We start from the raw sequence: 21,848 nt of genomic DNA, 5'->3' as shown, positions 1-21,848 counted from the left end.
CAAAACTTAACGTCCATCTAACGGTCGTTACATTAAGGGTACCATAGGTACAAAAATGCAACCTCAAGGGTAGAATAGACAGATTCTTAAAAGCATGGGTACCATGGGAAATCTGACAAATTAAAGGGTACCATGAAAGATTTCCGAAAAACAAATTGTTCAATAAAACTATTTTTAGCAAAAGATTACCCCAATAACACAGAGCTCAACTAAATAATTTAATAAGCTTGTAAAATAATACTTATTCATTCAAATCCAATACACATATGCCTTTTACATGTTTGACAATGCACATTTTAGATCATTAATATCTTTTTTCATATATTAGTAAAAAATTCTAAAAGCTTCGTATTTTTATTGCACTACTTAATACGAATTAAATAAGATCCCATGTCAATATATTTTTTTCTCTTATTCCCTCTTATTCTGAATAACCCTCCATATTTCTTTTTCCGTCTATTCACAATTAAGGCTCAACATTGGTCCAAGACCTTAAGGCTCAACATTGGTCCAAGACCAAACCGAACCGAACCATTTAATGACTCGCAAAACTTAAATAATAAATTCTTCTTTCACTCTCATTTCCCTTTATTTTTACGCATAAATTTAGAACTGTTAGATATTGTAAAAATGCGACCCGAACCATTTAATGACTCGCAAAACTTAGTTGATGAATTTTATGTTATCACAATTTAAAGAAGTTCCTACAAAAATGACTCATAAATGATAAATGTATGAATTAGGCAAGTAATACAACGTTACTCTAAACCTTTTCATTTTCTCAACGTTACTCTGAACCTTTTCATTTTCTAAACGGAAATTTTCTATGGTACTCTCGAATTTTAGCAGATTACACATGGTTTCCCGCATTTTAAGTTCTTATATATGACACCCCTGTATTTACCTTTTCCATTCCCAGAATGCCCTTTGACAAATTTCCATCATAACGTCGTTACTCCTATGATTTGTGATACCTTTTTTTATTATCTAATACACTAAAACTTCATAATCTAATAAACTAACATTTAATATCCAAATAACAAAAAACAGATAACAAAACATACTCAATTACTCGTTTAATTACTCATATGAGTAACTGCGTTGTGACATAAATTTGCCAAATGGGCATTCTGGGAAAAGAAAAGGTAAATACAAGTGTACTATATATAGAAACTTAAAATGAGGGATACCATGTTTAATCTGCCAAAGTTCGAAGGTACCCTGTGAAATTTCCATTTTCTAATAGTACCCTTCTTTTTCGGGATTTTTTTTAACAAGCCATGTATCATGGCTATGATTCAAAAAACCGTAATATTTTTCAAGTTAATCGTCTTTACGTGATTTTCAAATTAACCGAAAAATCATTGATTTTTGAACTCGCAGTTGAGAGTTATAGTCAGTCAACGGTTTTGGCCATAACTCTCATCTACGAGTTCTAAAAGCGATTTTTTTTTTCCAAACACATTGTCTCTATGAGAACTTTGAGTTGAAAAAAATATAGTTTTCTGAATTCTTATTATCCAAGTGTTATGGCTACTTCAAGATTTATTTTTTAAAAAAAGGTGACAGTGAGGAAATGAAAATGTAGACAAAAGTATAGGTATTCCAAACGGAACAGGACACCAAAACAAGTACACTCAAAAAACCCATTCAACAAGACAAGTACAAAAAGCGAAGCTCACAAAAAAAAAATCCTTTATTATAATGTTACATTTTATTCTCAAGTGAACAAAAATTGAAAATGAAACAAAACACCATAAAACCCAATATTTTGGATTTAACCCGTAGGTAACAAAGGTAGCGGCTGCGGGTTCTCTCGTTAAAAAAAAAAAAAAAAAAACAATATTTTGGTTACAAAAGCAAGAAAACACACGCATAAAACTCAATGCAAATCTTATTCTCTAAAGCCACCATATCATATCCTTGATTAATCACACACCAATTCAAATTTCAAGCATATAGGTGAGGATTGGCAGCAAGATATTCGGAAGCAGTGTCGAACATCTTCTTGATATTCTCTTTTCCAGCCGCGACGTGGTCATCAGTAACCACAAAATCTCCCTTTGTGTGGTAGTTTGTCACCATCGTGTAGTGAGTCCCGTTCCCTGATGGCTCGAAGGTTGTCTCGTGAACTACATATTCTATGTTTTCACGAAGGACATCACCTTCAATGGTCGTGTACTTGCAGTAGAACTTGCCTGCATCAATTTCATCCACTCTATTTTTCGCGTATTTGAAGGGCTTCCCTTCAGGGAAGTTGAGTTGTCTGACAGACCCAACCGTGCCAGGTTCACCTTGAACAACGTCTACACTTTTCACAAAATGGGGCAACGCTTTTGGCATGAAATTATGGTTATCAATGCAGAAAGCATTAAACAACCTAGCCGCGGCCACAGGGCTAGTGCAGTCGACCATTGTGTGTGTTGAAACTCCCATTATCGATTTTTGTTAAGAGGCTAAATGAAGAAATAATATAAGAAGATGTTTGAATTGAGGATTGCTAGTGAAATGAAGGAGGTTGGTTGATACAAATGTTTGCTATTTCGTCTCATATTTATAGTGCAATTCCAAGTAGTAAATTGCCATGCATCATTATCATCACGTCAAATATTGTGGACCGGCCTCTTAATATTGAATTACTTTGAAAAATGTATAGAAAGAGCTTATCTGATTAATACTAATTTTATTTCCGTCTTAAACTTAAAACGTGGTGGCATAATAAAAATATTTAGTTTCATCTTGAAAATAATTTTCAAAACAGAAAAAAAATTCTTTAGGTATAATTCACATGGTCTCGTTGAGCTTTACAGTTTTTCCCCGAATACCCTATTTTTGTCAAAAAAACGTTTGACTGATCATATCTCTTACATACGAGATCGAATTGGAGGGGATGTATGATAACGCCAAAATGAAAGTCAATACAAAATTAGTTTTTTAAAATAGTAATGACAAAATTAATTAATTGCTCTTATTTGATTATTAATCAGTCCATAACGGTGTGTACTAAGAATGAAGGAATGGCCTTTGGTTTCGAAATTTTAGATTATTAATTTCAAGACTTTTCTTGCCATCAGCAATTCAGCATGAGCAACCCTTGCTGAATAAGAACTAACAAGGGCATTGATCTCTAGAAGGTCAAGGTCTATATAATATCATTTTCAATATTGTTGCTAAATTATAACGGTTTATAGTCATAGGATATGGATGATATGAATGGACTGACAATTTGATGTAGCACAGGATTAGTCAAACACATACTATACAAAATATTAAAACGGAATTGATAAATTATATCTCTATTTTACTTAGGCCTTATTCGTTTGTTATATGGGAATTAATTTTCCATAATCTTACAATTTACATGAATTGAAATTACATGAATTGAGAAATTCATGTGAATTGCTCAAAACACGTTCGGTTGACATTCGTGAGTTAGATTGATAAAGGAATTTCTAATTAACCGGTAATTAAACTCCTCCATTATGGAGGAGTTGAAAATTCATAGAAAAAAATGAAATCCCATAATTTGGGATAACCATACATCTCCCATTTTTCTAAATTATGGGATTTTCCAATTTACCCATTTTTATAGGGTATCAAAACGAGGCTGTCGTGCTTGGCCAAAACATAGCCATTTTATATAAGACCATTTTTAGCGAAAGATTACTGCAACAACAGGTCTTGGTATAGACGGGTGGGACGAACAGACGGGTAAAGACCTCTAATAAAATGGGTAGAGGGGACAAGATGGGGCACCCCCCATGTGCTTCCCACTTTATGGCAAATGGGTATTTTGTGAGGGAAAATGGTATCCGTCTATACGTATAGACGGATAGTGTCCGTCTATAATGAGAATTTGTGTTACTCCAATAACACGGAACCCAGCTAAATAATTTAATAAGCTTGTAAAGTAATAAGCTTGTAAAGTAATACTTTTTTTTACATATTAGTAAAAATTCTAAAGCTTCATATTTTTATTGCACTACTTAAGAGTTAGGACAACTCAAGCAAGATCCCACGTCAATACATTTTCTCTCATACACCCTCAAGTCCCTCCTATTCTGAATAACCCTTTTTATTTCTTTTTTGTTTATTCACAATACTTTCCTTATTTCTATTTTTGGGAAATGTTTGTGTGGTACAAATTTAATTGTATGGTGATGTAGTATATTTGTGTATTCCAAATTTAATTATATGGTGGGTTAGTATATTTTCTTAATCTTTGTTAAGATGAAAAGTGGAAGGTTATGTACTTATGTAGAATATAAGGAGTATATTGAATAGTGTCAAAAAAGCAAATGTGATTGTTAGGATGGGATTGAGTGCGGAGAGTTTTGCAATTTTGTTGGTTTTTTTTAGGTAGGCTCTGTTTGGTACTCAGCAGATTAATAATAGCAGAAGCAGATTGGTCAAGCAGATTATAAATGACAGATTGGATTGACATGTTTGACTAGTATGTTTCAATTAGCAGATTTAATAATAGTGTTTGGTAATTAGCGGATTTAGGTTAATAGATTGTTGTAACTATATATAAATGGTTGACAGATTCAATTTTCTCAATCTACTAATGTGACTATGCTGGGTGGAGTAGCATATTGGAAAATAGTAGATTGAAGCTCAATCTACTGTTTCAATATGTCATTTACCAAACACGTAAATTAGTAGATTGGCAAGTTAAACATGCTAAAAGGCTTGAAATATGCAGCATTATAATATGTACCTTTCCGAATGGCACCGTCTTTGAAGATGCTCCATAATTACAAATAATAATAAAAATACAAAGCTATTCCTATTATACATTTGTAAAATGGAAAAACTAATAAAATAAAATAAAAATAAAAGTGATACGAGATCACATTAAATTACAACCGAATCAATATTCCCTTTCATTGCGGGTAATATTGATTAAACTAAGGCCATACTAAGATAAAATTACATAATTCAAAATTATATAAATAAAAGACATTCAACAATTGAAATATGCAGCATTATAATATGTATCTATCATGCAAAATCATGTGCCAAATCGCCCTATTTAACTTATGTCGTACATATAACCCGGTTTCATGGAAATGCGTGATAATAACCTTTTAAAATCACTAATTAACACTTAAATCACATCTAAGCTCAAGTTAATTATCCTAACACATTTTAGGACTCAAAAATCAGTCATCACTAAATTTTTGACAATAATTCAACTTGATTTAATTTTATGCTCATTTTTGAACTTAAAAACACAATATTTATGAAATAAATCCAAATTAATTCATAAAAGTTTCAAAATTTGAATTTTAAATTTTTGAACATTCTGGAATAAATCCATGACACTCATAATGTCAAAAATCATGGTTAAAATTTTCGAATTAATTTTGAGAAAATATAGTTGCATTTTATCGGTTTTATCTCATAAAATACATAAAGTATCCGAAAATTACTCCAATAATTTTTACAACTTTAGATTTGATTAGTGGGATATTAATGCAACTTAAAATAATTTTCTCAAGCCATGCAATATGTTTTAGCTAATTTTTTGCTAAAATAGTCACTATTTATGCCATTTTTACTCAAAAATCCATAAATCCTGCTAAGTAAGATCATTAAATCTACAAATTTACATACTCTCTGTAAATTATGAATGTGACATCATATTAAAAGATCATGGCTTAATTCGAAATTTAACTAATTTTAACCATTTTACCTCTTTTACTCCATTTTTATCTCATAAAAATCATAAATCATGAAATATTAATCAAATTAACTCGTCCTTTTACACACAACATGTAAAATATGCATGTGAGGTCATATAAAATTTCCAAGGTCAGAAACGAAATTTAACTATTTTTAGCATTTTAATTCCCATTTTAGTCATAAAAATGTAATAAAATGACCAAAAATCCTTAAAATGAGCAATAAATTTCCATAAATCATAAAAATGACCTAAAAATATTTTAGGACCAGAATATATAACATGCATGGTGATTTCGTGGCTTATACTTATAAATCACAAATTTTTAGTTTTATATGTTAACCTTTTAACTCGGAAAAACAATAACCGATTATGCATGCAACATCCTTATGCTCTGATACCACTTGTTAGGTTCATATACCTATTATTAGACTCCTCTAATAGTGAACTAATTAACTTGTTAATTATTTGTTCTTTAGATCTAGTGCATGCATAACAAAAGGAAAGATTTATAAGAAAACAATGTCCCTTACATTACTAATTTCGGTTTATGGGCACAAGTAAGGTCTCCTACCTTCACTTGTTCTTGAGCTATGATGAGTATTAGGACGATCCTCCAAAGACCTCAAGTATAGAAGCCACTCCTCTCGATTGCACCCAAGATTATCCCTTATCTCTACTAAATAATATGTGCTAGATATTTGTTTAGTAGTTTACCTTAAAATTGATTACTAATACTCATATATTACACTAATAATATTAGTAATCTCATTGAACAATTTGAATCAAGATTTCTCAAGTTTATGAGAAAGATGAGAGAATAGAAGAGAGAGGTATGCAAGAATGAATTAATTTGCATGTGTAGAATGAATGATACACTCAAGAGAGAACAAAATCCTTCTCTTTTTGATATGGAAAACCGGTGGGGTGTCCATGTACCAAGGCATGACATCTTTTTATTTTTGCTTTTGGTCTACACAAGAAATAGGTGTGTAAGGCCTAGGTAGTGTAGGTTTTTATTAAAATATTCTTATCACATAAAATAATATAACCACAACCCACTACTACACCCACCATTTCGGTCCTCCTCTTAAAAAGGACTACCATTTTATTTTGTCAATTTGTCATTTGTCACACAACATGTCACATGTAGAATATAACATGTTATTAATTAATTTAATACATATTTATCACATAAATATCATTTTATGAATTAATTAAATTACATCCAATAAATTGACTAGTAATTCTTGATCACATAAATAAAATGGGTCATTTAATTATAATTCACAACATCTTGTAATTATAATTAACCATTCATTCTTGTCTCTATTGTTTCTCAAACAATAATCAAATTTAGTAATAAAGCCTTTTTATTACTAAAAACGAATCTTATTTAATCCCATTTTAATAAGATATAAATATTCTCTCTCACAATTGAATTGTTCAATTTTAAGGAATTGATCAACTTGTATCGTCATACAATTAATCAATTTTATAGATAAGGGCATCATCCTTTAGATGTGACCTTAAGGGATCAACTGACCACCACCGTCCCACGACAGTAACGTCAAACTCTAGCAAGCCAATCGTTACCGATTAATGTTGATCAGTTGACTATATAATTGAATCATCCCTTACGTATTCTTTATATGAGTTTTAATAATGATATTTAAATCATGTGATCGCACTATTGTTGAGGACACATTTCCCAACATATATACCAGACGAGAAGGTCTCACTTGTGACCTCTCATAACATCTCTCCCATTTGCTCTCTAACTCGCAGCTTATGAGAGGTCACGTCCTTGTGACAAAAAATGTCCGCCACAATTGAGAATTTGTGACACCGGAAGTAATGTACTACATTTTCACGTACACAATCGGTAAAAGTAAAGCAAAGATCACAAATAGTCATTTATTATAACGAAACATTTTATTCTCAACTGAATAAAAATTGAAAATGAAACAAAACACCATATAAAGAGAACCCAATATTTTGATTTACCCAGTACACACCAAAGGTAACGGGTGCGGGTTCTCTCGTTACAAAAAAAAAAAAAACAATATTTTGGTTACAAAAGCAACAAAACACACGCATAAAACTCAATGCAAATTTTATTCGATCTCTATAGCCATAACATATATCCTTGATTAATCACACACCAATTCAAATATTCAAGCATATAGATGAGGATTGGCAGCGAGGTATTCGGAAGCAGTGTCGAACATCTTCTTGATATTCTGTTTTCCAGCTGCGACGTGGTCATCAGTAACCACAAAATCTCCCTTTGTGTGGTAGTTTGTCACCATCGTGTAGTGAGTCCCGTTCCCTGATGGCTCGAATGTCGTCTCGTGAACTACATATTCTATGTTTTCACGAAGGACATCACCTTCAATGGTCGTGTACTTGCAGTAGAACTTACCTGCATCAATTTCATCTACTCTGTTTTTCGCGTACTTGAAGGGTTTCCCTGCATAATATCCCATTATTCGTTAGAAATATTTTTAACTATTTTAACACGTTATCTAAGTAGCACATGTATATGCTATTATTATTAAGTTAAAAGAGAGAAAATTATTAAACTGGCCTTCAGGAAAGTTGAGTTGTCTGACAGACCCAACCGTGCCAGGTTCACCTTGAACAACGTCTACACTTTTCACAAAATTGGGTAACGCTTTTGGCATGAAATTATGGTTATCAATGCAGAAAGCATTAAACAACCTAGCCGCGGCCACAGGGCTAGTGCAGTCGACCATTGTGTGTGTTGAAACTCCCATGATCGATTTTTGTTAAGAGGCTAAATGAAGAAATAATATAAGATGTTTGAAGTGAGGATTGCTAGTGAAATGGAGGAGGTTGGATACAAATGTTTGCTATTTCGTCTCATATTTATAGTGTATTAATTCGAAATTCCACAAGTAGTACGTAAATTACCATGCATCATTATCATTATCATCAGGTCAAATATTGTGGACCTCTTAACATTGAATTACTTTGAAAAATGTATGTGAAGAGTATAAGATGAGAAAATATATTGTATGTATTGATATTCACAAAGAGCAATTTACATGAGTTTATATACTAGATGTATATCCTAAACCTAGAGCTAGAACTATACATAAAATAGGAAAGACTAAACTAAAGAAAGATATACAAAAGATCTTATAGCTAAAACTAAGAGATACATATCAAAACCGTATAACAAGATTTATAGATTGCTTGGAGGAGAAGTAGCGTGAATAGTTTCCTTAACATTCCCCCGCAAGATGGATTGTCCAGAGAAAAGTCCAATCTTGGAGATAAGCATTTCAAAACGAGGACGAGGCAATGGCTTAGTCAGAGCATCCGCGAGTTGATCATCGCCACTGATATGAGACAGACGAAGAGAACCCGCCTGAACATGTTGTCGAACAAAATGAAAATCCAATGCGACATGTTTCATGCGAGAATGAAAGACGGGATTAGCGGCATAATGCGTGGCACTGAGATTATCACAATATATTGCTGGCGGAGCCGTAAACTGGAACTCGAGTTCGCTTAATAAGGATTTAATCCATAAAATTTCCGAAGTAGTGGCAGCAACGGCCCGAAATTCAGCCTCAGTAGAGGACAGAGCCAATGTTTTTTTGTTTCTTAGATGCCCATGCTATGGGGTTTCGACCCAAGTAGACAAGATAACCAGAAGTGGAAACGAATTGATCCTTATCACCAGCCCAATCAGCGTCACTGAAGGCGTGAAGCTGTAAGGGAGTGTGACGGTGTAGCTGTAAACCAAGGTGCATCGTCCCATGAAGATAACGGCGGCCGTTTAAGTGCGGAGACGGTGAGTGAGTTGTGGTTGTTGCATAAACTGGGCGAGCCTATTGACCGAGAAAGAGACATCAGGACGCGTGAGCGAAAGGTATTGTAAGCTGCCCACGATTGACCGATAGGCCGAGACATCGCAGGGAGGTGTATTGGTGTTAGACACGAGTGGAGGGTGCGAAATCATGGGGGTAGTGGAGGGTTTGGACTCAAGCATGTCATGTTTGTGAAGAAGATCATAAATGTATTTGTGTTGTGAGAGGAGAAGACCTGCTGAATTAGGGGTAACCTCTATTCCAAGGAAATAGGAGAGGGATCCTAAGTCTTTAAGTGAGAACCGGGCAGCAAATTTAGTGATAAAAGCATCAAGCGTGGATGAAGATGACCCTGTGACGAGGATGTCATCGACATAGACAAGTACATACGTGATTGTAGATTTGTGTTTAAGAATAAAGAGGGAAGGGTCAGCGATAGAGGCACGAAAACCGTAGCCAATCAGAGCGGACTTGAGCTCCGTGTACCAAGCTCGAGGAGCTTGTTTGAGGCCGTAGATGGCCTTGTGTAAACGACAAACATGGGACGGGTATTTGTCATTGACAAACCCCGGTGGTTGGGACATAAAAACTGTTTCGTGAAGTGTGCCTTGAAGGAAGGCGTTATTTATATCTAATTGCCGAATAGGCCAGTTGTGAGTGAGAGCAATGGAGAGTACTAACCGAATGGTGACGGGTTTAACTACCGGACTGAATGTGTCTGAAAAATCAATTCCATGTCGCTGATGGAAGCCTTTTGCCACAAGACGAGCTTTGTATTTTTGGACTGAGTTATCCGAATTATATTTAACCCGAAAAACCCACTTGCAACCAACAACATTAGAGGCATCAGTAGACGGAACAAGAGACCAAGTATTGTTACGTAAAAGAGCATTGTATTCCTCGAGCATAGCATCACGCCATCGTGGGGTTGATAGAGCCTGTTTTGTCGTGGTGGGAAGGGAGTGGGTGTCGGTGGAGATAGCTAGTTTAGCATACTTGGGGTTGGGTTTCCTGATGTTGTTGCTAAGACGAGTGACAGCACGAGGGATGGGGGGTTGTATTGGTAGGGATGGGACAATTTCAGAGGCAGCGGGAGTGGAGGGCGATGGTTGGGGTTCTGGTTGGGGTTCGTGGTTGGAGACCGGGTTTGTGGCAGAGACCAGGTTTGTGGCAGCAGAAACAGAGGACGATGGTGGGTCAGTGGAGGAAGGCTGGTCAGTAGGAGGGGAGGAGATGGGAGGTGAGGAGGATGACGGGAGAAAAAGGACAACGATGACGGGAGAAAAAGGATGTTGGCAATGGGAAGAGAGCTGCCATCGCCAATGATGACATCGTCCGGACCGGTGTACGGGGTATGGAGAGCAAGGCTAGACAGGTCATTGGTGATGTGGTGAGTGGCGCCACTATCGACGAGCCAAGAGTCAGGGAGGGAGGGGGTAGCCGTGGCTGTGTGAGCTTGAGGACGCGGACCATTAGAGCGATTGGGGCGAACATATGGGGTAATGGTGACAGTAGGGTGTGTTTTCTTGAAGTTACGACAATTAAAGAAGACTTGACCCTTGTAACCACAATATTGGCAAATAGTGGTGGTGATATCAGAGTTGGGAGTGGGAAGCAGGGAGGGTTGTTGTTGGGGCTGTTGTTGTTGTGGTGGGCGAAGCTGATAACGATTGTGATAGGGTGGGCGAGGGGTGGCAGCAAATGCCGTGGCTGAAAAGGCAGTGACAGGAAGAGGAGAGGTGGAGGTGGTCTGAGGGTTTTTGAGATCATGGTGGATAAGTTTTTCGTGAAGAGCGTCGAAGGTGATAGGTGTATCACGGGCTTCTACGGTTTCTTTGATGGCTCGATAATGAGTTGAGTCAAGGCCGCGAAGGACTTTGGCGATGATGTCCTCCGGGTCCATGGGTTTACCTAATTGGGCAAGTTCTATGGTGCAAGTTTTGATTTGGTGCATATATTCAGTGACTGTTTGATCGGGTTTCTTGGTAATGTTTTCGAGGCGATTTTTAATTTGAAGGATGTGACCTCGAGAAGGGTTGGCAAAGGTCGAGGCAAGGGTCATCCAAGCCTCACGAGAAGACTTGGATTCAGTGACAAGAGGTGCGATGTTACTGTCAAGGGTTCCAACAAGCGAGGCAAGAAGAAGACGGTCTTGCCTTGCCCATGTGGAATAGGCTGGATTGGCGGTGGGTTTGTTGTCAACGACGGTGGTTTTGGGAGGGCATGGGTTTGAACCATCGAGATAGGAGAAGAGGTCAAGGCCTTCGAGGAAGGACCGTATTTGAAAGGACCATTGGGTGTAGTTTGTGGTGGTTAGGGTTTTGCATTGGTTAAGGTTGACGAAGATGATGGTGGAGTCGGCGTTGGTAGGGACGATTAGAGCGTTGGATGCCATGAACGAGAATTGTGTAGGATCGAGGCGATTGATACCATATAAGATGAGAAAATATATTGTATGTATTGATATTCACAAAGAGCAATTTACATGAGTTTATATACTAGATGTATATCCTAAACCTAGAGCTAGAACTATACATAAAATAGGAAAGACTAAACTAAAGAAAGATATACAAAAGATCTTATAGCTAAAACTAAGAGATACATATCAAAACCGTATAACAAGATTTATAGATTGCTTGGAGAAGAAGTAGCGTGAATAGTTTCCTTAACAAAGAGCTTATCTTAATACAAAGTTGTCATATATACGCATCCATCGGCCGACGACCAAGTCTTGAACGTGCTCTTGGCTTTTCACCTGGCTAAGGGCTAAGGCTTGTGCTGTCCCTTACCGATGGCTTGTATCGGCCCAACTAGCTAGGTCTTTCTCTATTGTTCATCCATATGGGTACATCCGTCTTAAATTTAAAGCGTTTTAATAGTTAGTGAGACAAAAGTTAATTGTCTGAGGAATAACAAAAGCTCCTCTCTATTTATTTAATTTTAGTTCATATATTATACATCAGATGATGTTGTTTAATCGGTTTTAATTTTAAGACGGATATTGCTTTCTTAAGAGAGACACTTAATCTTAATATTAGAAAATGTCATCTTACTTATAAATACGTTTTCCAATTTGATCTTTCAATATCAAAATTTAAATACTATACTTAAAATACAGAACGTGGTAGCATAGTAAAAATATTTAGTTTCATCATAAAAATAATTTTTAAATGAAAAAGAAATTATTTAGGTATAATTTCATTGTATCCAGGAGGTTTGCACTTTTTTCCCGAATACCCTTACTTTTGTCAAAAAAAACGTTTGACTGGTCTTATCTCTTAGATACGAGATCAAAAAGCCGCGATTTTTCCCCTAAGTGGAACGTGTTTATGAGATCTTTAGTTTGAAAAAAAATCGTGTGTTTTCTAGCATCTTAGAACGGATTTACGACTTGTCAAATTTTATTCGTTTCAAGAAACTTTTACCGGGTTTTATTTTCGATCACATATCCAGGAACGTAGTAGCTCTTTCATGTACGTGATTTAATTATTCATGGACTTTTTTTTCATAAGTTTTCCATCCTCTTTTTAAAGAAAATTCTCTTTTTTTTTCCCCTTTCCTTCTTCCTCCCCAAAATTAATCAAATTCGTAGTAAAATTAATCAATTATACATCTTAGATCTCATATTAATCAAATTCTTAGTAAAATTCATCAGTTATACATCTTAGATCTCATATTAATCAAATAATAATTCCATTTTAAACTTTGTAAATATACCAATTGAATGACATAAATTAACTAGGGCTATTGAAATTATTGTCTTTTGGCGGCGATTGTCAGTTCACTCTGTGGTGGCCGGTGGGGACAACTCACCGGTCCATTGGATGGTGTCGGCCGGTGGTGTTGGTGGTGGTAGCATGGTGGTGGTGGCACGGAGTTACGTTGTGTGATGTGTTTTTTGTTTCTTTTTTCTTTTTCTTTTTTTTTTTAAAATGTTTTGTAATTTTTGTTAAATGGCAAGGGTATAATGGTAATTCACGTTCATAAAAGAGTAAAATTCGTCCATGAATGAGCATCACCGATCCAAGAAATGAATTTTTTTTTCAAAATGGTCGTCTTTCCGAGATCTACAATTTTAGAAAAAGAATCACGGCCTTACGAAATCGTGACTAAGAGAGATATGAGCATTTAAAGTAATTTTTCAGAAAAGTAGAGATATTTGATGAAAAAATGGAAATTCGAGCGGTAACATGGAATTTATCCCAATTATTTAATTGGTGAATAGAGTTAAAGTTGCATTTTTAAATTCCAACAAAGTCAATTAAGAAAATTAATTTGAAATGAAGAGAACATACATTTTTCAAAATTTTCTACTCCCTGTCTCCGTTAATAATTTACATTTACTTTATTTTATGAAGAAAAAATAAAGCAAATGTAAAATGTTGACTAGGACGGAGGAGTAACATACTCCTTATTTTTTAAATTGTATTAAAATGATTGAAGTGGAGGGAATGTGTGATAACGCCGACATGAAACTTAATAAAAAAATAGTTTTTTAAAATAAAAATGATAAAAAAAAAAAATTAATTGCTCATATTTGACGATTACTCAGTCCATGACGGTGTGTATATACTAAGAATAAAGGACTGGTCTTTGGTTTCGAAATTTTAGATTATTAATTAGAAGATTTTTCTGGCCATCATAAATTCAGCATGAGCAACCCTTGCTGAATAAGAAACTAAGAAGTAAGAAGTAAGAACTAAGAAAGCATCGATCTCTAGAAGGTCAAGGTCTATATATATCATTTTCAATATTGTTGCTAAATTAAACGGTTTATTGACTATAGCCATGGGATATGGATGACATGAATGGACTGACAATTTGATGTAGCACAGGATTAGTCAAACACATACTATACAAAATATTAAAACGAAATTGCTAAATTGTGTCTCTATTCATGGGAAAAAAGAAAATCGGCTAACCAAACATCTCCAGTAAATGGATCATACATCCGATGTATTATCACCAGTTTTTAGTTTCTGAGCATTATAATAAAGTTTTTGAGTTTTGTTTTACAAATTATGCGTTTTACTATAAAGTTTATGAGTTCATTTAGTAAAACATTAAGCTCAAAAAATTTACAATAAAAATAAAGATATGCTCAAAAACAAATAAAATGTGAAGAAATACATCCGATGTATGTTCCTTTTTTTCAAACATCTCCCATTTTTCCAAATCATGTGATTTTCCAATTCACCTATTTTTATGGGTGTATCAAAACGAGGCTGTCGTGCTTGGCCAAAACAGAGCCGTTTTATATAAGACCATTTTGAGCGAAAGATTATCCCAATAACACGGAGCCCAACTAAATAATTTAATAAGCTTGTAAAATAATACTCTCTTATTTAAATCCAACACTCACATTTACCTTTCACACTTTGTCAATGCACATTTTAGATCGTTAATATCTTTTTTTTACATATATTAGTAACAATTTTAAAAGCTTCATATATTGCGCTACTTAAGAGTTAAGCCGACTCAAGCAAGATCCCACGTCAATACATTTTCTCTCATACACCCTCGAGTCCCTCCTATTCTGAATAACTTTTTCTATTTTTTTTTTTTCCGTTTATTCACAATACCTTCCTTATTTCTATTTTTGGAAAGTGTTTGTGTGGAACAAATTTAATTGTATGGTGGGCTATTATTTTGAGTATTTATTTAATTAACTCAATATTAGTTCAAACTATTTAAATATCACCAATTCTCATTGAAGACGGACACTTTTAGTCACAAGTTGGAGACGGCTAAATGTCGCCATTTTAACGACAAAATATGACCATTTTAATGACAAATTATTATAGCTTAGGAAATTGTTCTGTTAACTTTTTAGGTAAAATGGTTACATTTTTCGTCTTAAATGGGTCAGATTTTACCCCGTCTGCAGCCTGTGACGAAATGTACCCGTCACAAGCAAGACGCTTTGAATATCACCAATTTCTGCATAATCTAATTACAAAGTACACAACTTTACTAGCATAAAAAAATGCAATTGAGATTCTCTCCATTTCCTTCCATTTCTTATTAACGTTCAAGATTTCGTTTTGAAACGATCCAACGGTTAATTGTTTGATGAGTTGGAGGATGAATAATGATTTAATATTGTTATATTAGAGAAAACTAGTTTTCAACCCGTGCAAAATTGCACGGGCATATTTTTAAGAACTTTGTCGTAAATATTTACATAACATTTAAAAAATATTAACCAAAATACATGAATATTTTATACTCTATTTCTCTTATAATGATAATAGTTAAAACACTGCAAAAATGCAATATTAAAACATTGTATAAAGTATGTTAAATGCAATGTACTCCGTATATAAAACAATATGCATGTCATATAGAAAAATAATATCTGACTGAATATATTTATGAGATAATAGTTTATTTTTTTATTTTTTAAAAAGGAAATTCTAGTATGTTGTTCTTTAATTTCTTACTTCATTTACGGTTAATTTAAACTTAAATTTAGTATTTTTATAACAATATTGATTGTTATCAGTTGATGTATTTTTTTCGTACTTTATTTTAATTGTTATTGTAATTTATTATTTTATAAAAATTTGGATTGAATTTTTAACAGTTGGTGTAATTTATTAGTAAAATTTTGGGCTGAATTATTTATGTTTTAAATTATTTATTTTTCATTATTATTCACTAATATTTACGTGTAAAAAATATAAATGTAAACATTTACGTCTACAACTTAAATAGTGGTTTTTCAGCAATTAATTCCAGTTTTTTTTCTATGGATCCCACCTTTACTTAAAAAATAAAATAAAAACATGTATGGATGATGTGGCTTAAGGAGGATGCTTGAAATGTTTTTGGTTTTATAAAGATAAGATGGAAGGAAATGGAGAGAAAAGGAAATGGAGAGGATCCATACTCAAAAAAAAATGGGACGTCATGCACGTTAAGTTGTTTGGAACTAAGTCATTGTCTTTTTTTTACATATATTATGTTTGTCTGGTCCAAATTTAATTATAGATTGAGTTAGTGTGTTTCCAATAATCTTTGTTAAGATAGAAAGTGGAAAGTTATGTAAGATATGAGGCAGTATATTGACACAAAATCTCATTGAAGACGGCGATATCCGTTACAAGCTTGTGACGGATACCATTTCCTCTTAAAAAAATACCCATGAGAGGTGAGTGAGAAAGCACATGGGAGGTGTCCCACTTTGTCCCCTCTCCCTTTTTGTAAGAGGTCTTCAATTTGTGATGGAATTAGCCTGTCACAAGCAAGACGCTTTGGTATATTGAACAGTGCAAAAAAAAAAACACAAATGTGATTGTTAGGATGGGATTTGGGTGAGGAAAGTATTGTAATTTTGTTGGTTTTTTTGAGGTAGTATCATTTTTGAGTAGTTTGCTGAAAAATCAAGTGATAGAGTCATCTATATACATTGAAGTAATGGAAACAAGTATGCGCGTAGGATGAGTTCGTCGTCAGGTTAACAAGCAGCGCCAACAAGGCAACAACTAATACGATATGTGAAATACTTAGGCGGGAAAAATGAGCGGGATTATTTGGAGAAGTGTCATTTTTTTAGTATATAGGGGATTCTAAATAAATACACATATATTATTTTCAAGTACTCTAGCCATAATATACGAATATATTTCACGCGATATGCTGTTATTTTTTATTTTATTTTTACATCAATGGAATTTACAAAGATTATAACTTAATCTAAATGTATTTTCTATGTCAACACAACTAATCCGATTGTAAAACAATGGAGGGAGAAACCTCATACTCCATAAAACAAAATTTTACTCCAAATCATCATTAAATCATTAACAAAAGCGACAATAACCCTATTAAACCGACTTACACAAGTATTATTTGGACAATTATTTCAACAAGTTAGTAAAAACAAGAGAAATATCAGTCAACTCCATAAAATCACTATTTTGTTTAGTCCAAGGAGAAAATTCCTTTCTTTCCCTAAATCCATCTTCACATGTATCTGCTGAAGTTATTACTCCACTTACTTCAACATTTGCCGTATTAAAATCTCTTTCTTTTAAAGCCTTAAGACCCGAATCCATATCTTCCGGAACATCCGCATAAAGTTCTTGACACGCCTCCAAAGCATTCTTTTGAAACGGGTCAAATTTCGGATTTTTCAAAAGATTGCCAATTAATTTTGAAATGGACTTCGCTTTGGATATAGTCAATTTGAAGGATATCTCTGCCAATTCTTCGAGACTAGCGGTGGAGCTTCGAGGATCCGAACCAAGTGCCTTGACACAAAAGTCGTACTTGACATTTGGTTCGGATTGGGCTATTTTTGAACATGTTTGTGGGACTAGGTTGACCGCATTTGCTACGGTAGACAAGAATAAAAATAAAAGTATAAGGGATACAATGTAACGCATCATTTTGTAGAAGTGTTACATTGTTATTTACTTTACGTGCCTTTTATAATGAAGGAAATTGGCATAAATCTTCGGAAATATTAATTTTTTTTCACAAAAGACTATACAAAATTTATGAAAAAGATACTCGAAAATTCAATATTATATAGAAAATTATGATGGATCTTTTTATTTGGGGAATCATATAACAATAATAATGGTTCGAAACATATTTTCTACTATACTATATTTGAAGGATTTGGAGGAGGAGAACAAGATTGGAAATTGATCCGAATTATGATTTAAAAAAAAAAAGATTACCGTGTTAAACACAATTTGTATTATAAAGAAGTTAGACGAACAAGACGGTTTTTATTAAGGCCCAGTGGCCCAAAATATATATGGGGAAGCTCGGGGAAGGGATTGAACCGGTGACATACTATCATGGATCGATTCTCTATAAGTCGTGTGTAGAAGACGGACCAAATTCGAGTTTAATATTTATGGTGCTACAATTCTCCTATTTTCATATACGTTTCTTACTTTCTCCTTTTTTATTTTTACGTACAAAATCGTACTATTTACAATCATGTATTCATGGTTGTAGTCTATATGTACAATTATACCGAGGATTACTCGATCGGTCTTTTTAATGCGTGCCTCGAGACTGAGGGCACACTGCAAGAAGCTAATTAAAGAAAGATTTACGAAATTTTCTATAATCTTGTAAATCTTCCTTTAGCCAAGTAACAAAATTTCGATTTATTAAAAAATAAAATTTTAAAGATAGAGGATTTTCTCCATGGTATCCCTCAACCTTTTCATTTTCTAAAAGTACCCTTCTTTTTCGGAAATTTTTTTAACAAGCCATGTCACATGGCTATGAATTCAGAAAACCGTAGTTTTTCGCAAAAATCATTGATTTTTTAACTCACAGTTGAGAGTTATAGTCAGTCAAAGATTTTGGACGAAATAAATTTGGCCTGACCATAACTCTCGTCTACAAGTTAAAGCAATGATATTTTTCCTAATACATTGTCTCTAGACTGTCAAAATTCGACCCGACTCAAAACCCGACCCGCCCGACCCGTTTTTAGGGTTACAAACCCGATTTTTTCGACCACGACCCGTTTGACCCGAACCCGAAATGACCCGTTATTTTAGGGTCGAGACCCGACCCGTTGGGTCAAGGGAAAATCATGAATTTTATTAAAAATATTAATATTTATATATTATATTTGAAAATATAATTAAAAAATTATTTATTTACTAATTAAAATTAAAAATTCAACCAAAAAATCAATTTTATATAACTTTTATAATACTTAATAATAAAATAATTATTAAAAAAACTTTATTTTAATAATTATATCAATATAATTATTTTATATGATGAATATGATTTAAATAATAATTTTAAGTATATTTTACTTTTTAAAAATTTATTTTTTAAATTAAAAAAATCGTTTAAAAAAGGGGTTAAAAATTATTTCTTGACCCGTATTCTGACTCTAACCCGACCCGTGACCCGTATGACCCGACCCGTATTTTGACCCGACCCGGGACCCGGCCCGCCCGACCTGTTTGACAGGTCTAATTGTCTCTATAAGAAATTTGAGTTGAAAAAAAATTACAGTTTTCTAAACTTATATTAGCCAAATGTTATGGCTAGTTAAAGAATTTTTTTTTTTGAAAAAAGGAGAGTAAGAGTGAGAGAAAGAAAAACCATTGAGAAAAATATCAATAGAGATCCTCTGTCCCATTTCGTGTCCCATCACTTCTAATGATGATACATAAACACTTTGTTATTTATTATTGCCATTTTTATCATTTGAAGTGTGATGTGTCAAGATCTTAAGGTAATGGGACACAAGATGGGACATAAAAATGGGACAGGTGATCTTAACTCGAAAAATATAGGTATTCCGGGCGGAACAAGAAACGAAACAAGTACACTCGAAAAACCTAAGTCCATAGATAGGCTGATCAAGATGGTATTATTTGTTCCTAAACGGTGTAAAGCCTAAACTTTAAAACAGGAAAATATACATATATACCGGAGTACCAGATGAGAAGGTCTCGCTTGTGACATCTCACAACGTCTCTTCCATTTGCTCTCTCACCTACAACTTATGAGAGGTCACGTGCTTCTGACGGAAAATGTCCGTTACATATGAGAATTTGTGATACCACAATGTAGTACTACATTTTCACATACACAATCAGTAAAAGTAAAGCAAACTCACAAATAGTCATTTATTATAATGAAACATTTTATTCTCAAGTGAACAAAAACTGAAAATGAAACAAATCACAATATTTTCACATATAGTGTCATTTATTATAATGAAACATTTTATTCTCACATGAAAATGAAACAAAACACCAGATAAAGAGAACCCAATATTTTGGGTTACAAAAGCAACAAAACACACGCATAAAAATCATTTCAAATCTTATTCTCTATAGCCATATCATATCCTTGATTAATCAGACCGACAATTCAAGAATCAAGCATATAGGTGAGGATTGGCAGCGAGGTATTCGGAAGCAGTGTCGAACATGTTCTTGATATTCTGTTTTCCAGCTGCGACGTGGTCATCAGTTACCACAAAATCTCCCTTTGTGTGGTAGTTTGTCACCATCGTGTAGTGAGTCCCGTTCCCTGATGGCTCGAAGGTTGTCTCGTGAACTACATATTCTATGTTTTCGCGAAGGACATCACCTTCAATGGTGGTGTACTTGCAGTAGAACTTGCCTGCATCAATTTCATCCACTCTATTTTTCGCGTATTTGAAGGGCTTCCCTTCAGGGAAGTTGAGTTGTCTGACAGACCCAACCGTGCCAGGTTCACCTTGAACAACGTCTACACTTTTCACAAAATGGGGCAACGCTTTTGGCATGAAATTATGGTTATCAATGCAGAAAGCATTAAACAGCCTAGCCGCGGCCACAGGGCTAGTGCAGTCGACCATTGTGTGTGTTGAAACTCCCATTATCGATTTTTGTTAAGAGGCTAAATGAAGAAATAATATAAGAAGATGTTTGAATTGAGGATTGCTAAGATTGTAGAACGGCAACATGATGCAGGTGAGAGATAAGACCACCGCCTAAAAAATCCCCAAAAATCCCAATAAAATCCCCAAAAAATCTCAAAGCCGCCTTACCACCGCCTCTAACACCGCTTCGCCTCTCTCGCCGGTGATCTCATCGATCTCTTTAGGTTGCCGGCGAGAGCCCTTCTCCCTCCTCAGTCTATCGTTTTTGCGACTTTTGTCATATCCTTACAATCTTATCGCTCAAATCGTCAGTAAAGGGGGGAATGACAATGACAAGAGCATAGCCTTTGATTGAACTAAACAAGAACGGCATCAACTGTGAAGCTGCTTTTGTGATCAGCAGGTTTCCTTCTTGTTTCTTTCAGTATAGTTTTTCCATCCTATTTGGTATTTGCTCTTTGGTCTTAAGTTCGTTTTGTGTTTGATCTGAATTCCGTCTTGCGTTTCTCCTCTGTGGTTGTGCGTAAAGTTTGGCTTCTCCTGGGATTTAGGATCTTCCTGCTTTGTTTTGTTGTTTGTATAATCCTGCCTTTAATTTCTGCTTTCTAAGATGGACTATCAATTCCTTCTTCTTAATTTATGTGATTTGGTGGTTGTGGTGGATGATGGTGTCGACGGTACTGATGACCTTGCTAAGTTGGTTATGGAATTGGGGTTTCCTTCTATCTCCAATGTTCATCTTGTCAAAGATAGGGGTAACTCTCTTTTTAGGGAAGGGAATTTCGTCTTGGCTGCTCGTCACTACACTCAAGCGCTTAAGCTCTTATGTTTCCTAGGCCTTCCACCCGCGCATGACTGACTGTAGCCACTTCCCTCCGCCTCTCCCTTGTCCTTAATTTAGCAGGTTGTGAGTTAAAGTTGTCTCAGTATAATCGGGCTGTTTGTTACAGCA

At 34.6% G+C, this 21,848-nt stretch overlaps 4 protein-coding genes across 4 annotated transcripts; all 4 read right to left on the bottom strand.

The window, feature by feature from the left end:
- Positions 1-1,712: 1,712 nt before the first annotated feature.
- LOC141649613 (pathogenesis-related protein STH-2-like) lies at positions 1,713-2,527 on the bottom strand. Its single transcript, XM_074458313.1, has one exon. It carries the CDS (start codon positions 2,434-2,436, stop codon positions 1,951-1,953), a length of 486 nt encoding a protein of 161 aa, XP_074314414.1. The 5' UTR covers positions 2,437-2,527; the 3' UTR covers positions 1,713-1,950.
- A 5,138-nt stretch (positions 2,528-7,665) lies between these two features.
- Positions 7,666-8,533, bottom strand: LOC141649555 (pathogenesis-related protein STH-2-like). The gene is made up of 2 exons (XM_074458259.1): positions 8,277-8,533; positions 7,666-8,159 (listed from the first exon to the last, which is right to left on the bottom strand). Exons 1-2 carry the CDS (start codon positions 8,464-8,466, stop codon positions 7,864-7,866), a joined length of 486 nt encoding a protein of 161 aa, XP_074314360.1. The 5' UTR covers positions 8,467-8,533; the 3' UTR covers positions 7,666-7,863.
- Positions 8,534-17,390: 8,857 nt separating this feature from the next.
- LOC141635226 (putative invertase inhibitor) lies at positions 17,391-17,921 on the bottom strand. Its single transcript, XM_074446701.1, has one exon. It carries the CDS (start codon positions 17,919-17,921, stop codon positions 17,391-17,393), a length of 531 nt encoding a protein of 176 aa, XP_074302802.1.
- A 2,284-nt stretch (positions 17,922-20,205) lies between these two features.
- Positions 20,206-20,954, bottom strand: LOC141649499 (pathogenesis-related protein STH-2-like). Its single transcript, XM_074458206.1, has one exon. It carries the CDS (start codon positions 20,891-20,893, stop codon positions 20,408-20,410), a length of 486 nt encoding a protein of 161 aa, XP_074314307.1. The 5' UTR covers positions 20,894-20,954; the 3' UTR covers positions 20,206-20,407.
- Positions 20,955-21,848: the final 894 nt, after the last annotated feature.

Source organism: Silene latifolia, chromosome 1 (assembly GCF_048544455.1).
Source record: "Silene latifolia isolate original U9 population chromosome 1, ASM4854445v1, whole genome shotgun sequence".
Classification (NCBI taxonomy): domain Eukaryota; kingdom Viridiplantae; phylum Streptophyta; class Magnoliopsida; order Caryophyllales; family Caryophyllaceae; genus Silene; species Silene latifolia.
The sequence above is the reverse complement of the archived record's forward strand: the minus strand, read 5'-3'. Positions and strand labels throughout refer to the sequence as shown.

Bases quoted from the DNA above. Each gene is read 5' to 3' on its own strand.
- LOC141649555 (XM_074458259.1), bottom strand. From the start codon at position 8,466: ATGGGAGTTTCAACACACACAATGGTCGACTGCACTAGCCCTGTGGCC. The intron at 8,160-8,276 runs GCCAGTTTAATA...GATATTATGCAG, and splicing joins ACAACTCAACTTTCCTGAAG to GGAAACCCTTCAAGTACGCG.
- LOC141649613 (XM_074458313.1), bottom strand. From the start codon at position 2,436: ATGGGAGTTTCAACACACACAATGGTCGACTGCACTAGCCCTGTGGCC.
- LOC141649499 (XM_074458206.1), bottom strand. From the start codon at position 20,893: ATGGGAGTTTCAACACACACAATGGTCGACTGCACTAGCCCTGTGGCC.
- LOC141635226 (XM_074446701.1), bottom strand. From the start codon at position 17,921: ATGATGCGTTACATTGTATCCCTTATACTTTTATTTTTATTCTTGTCT.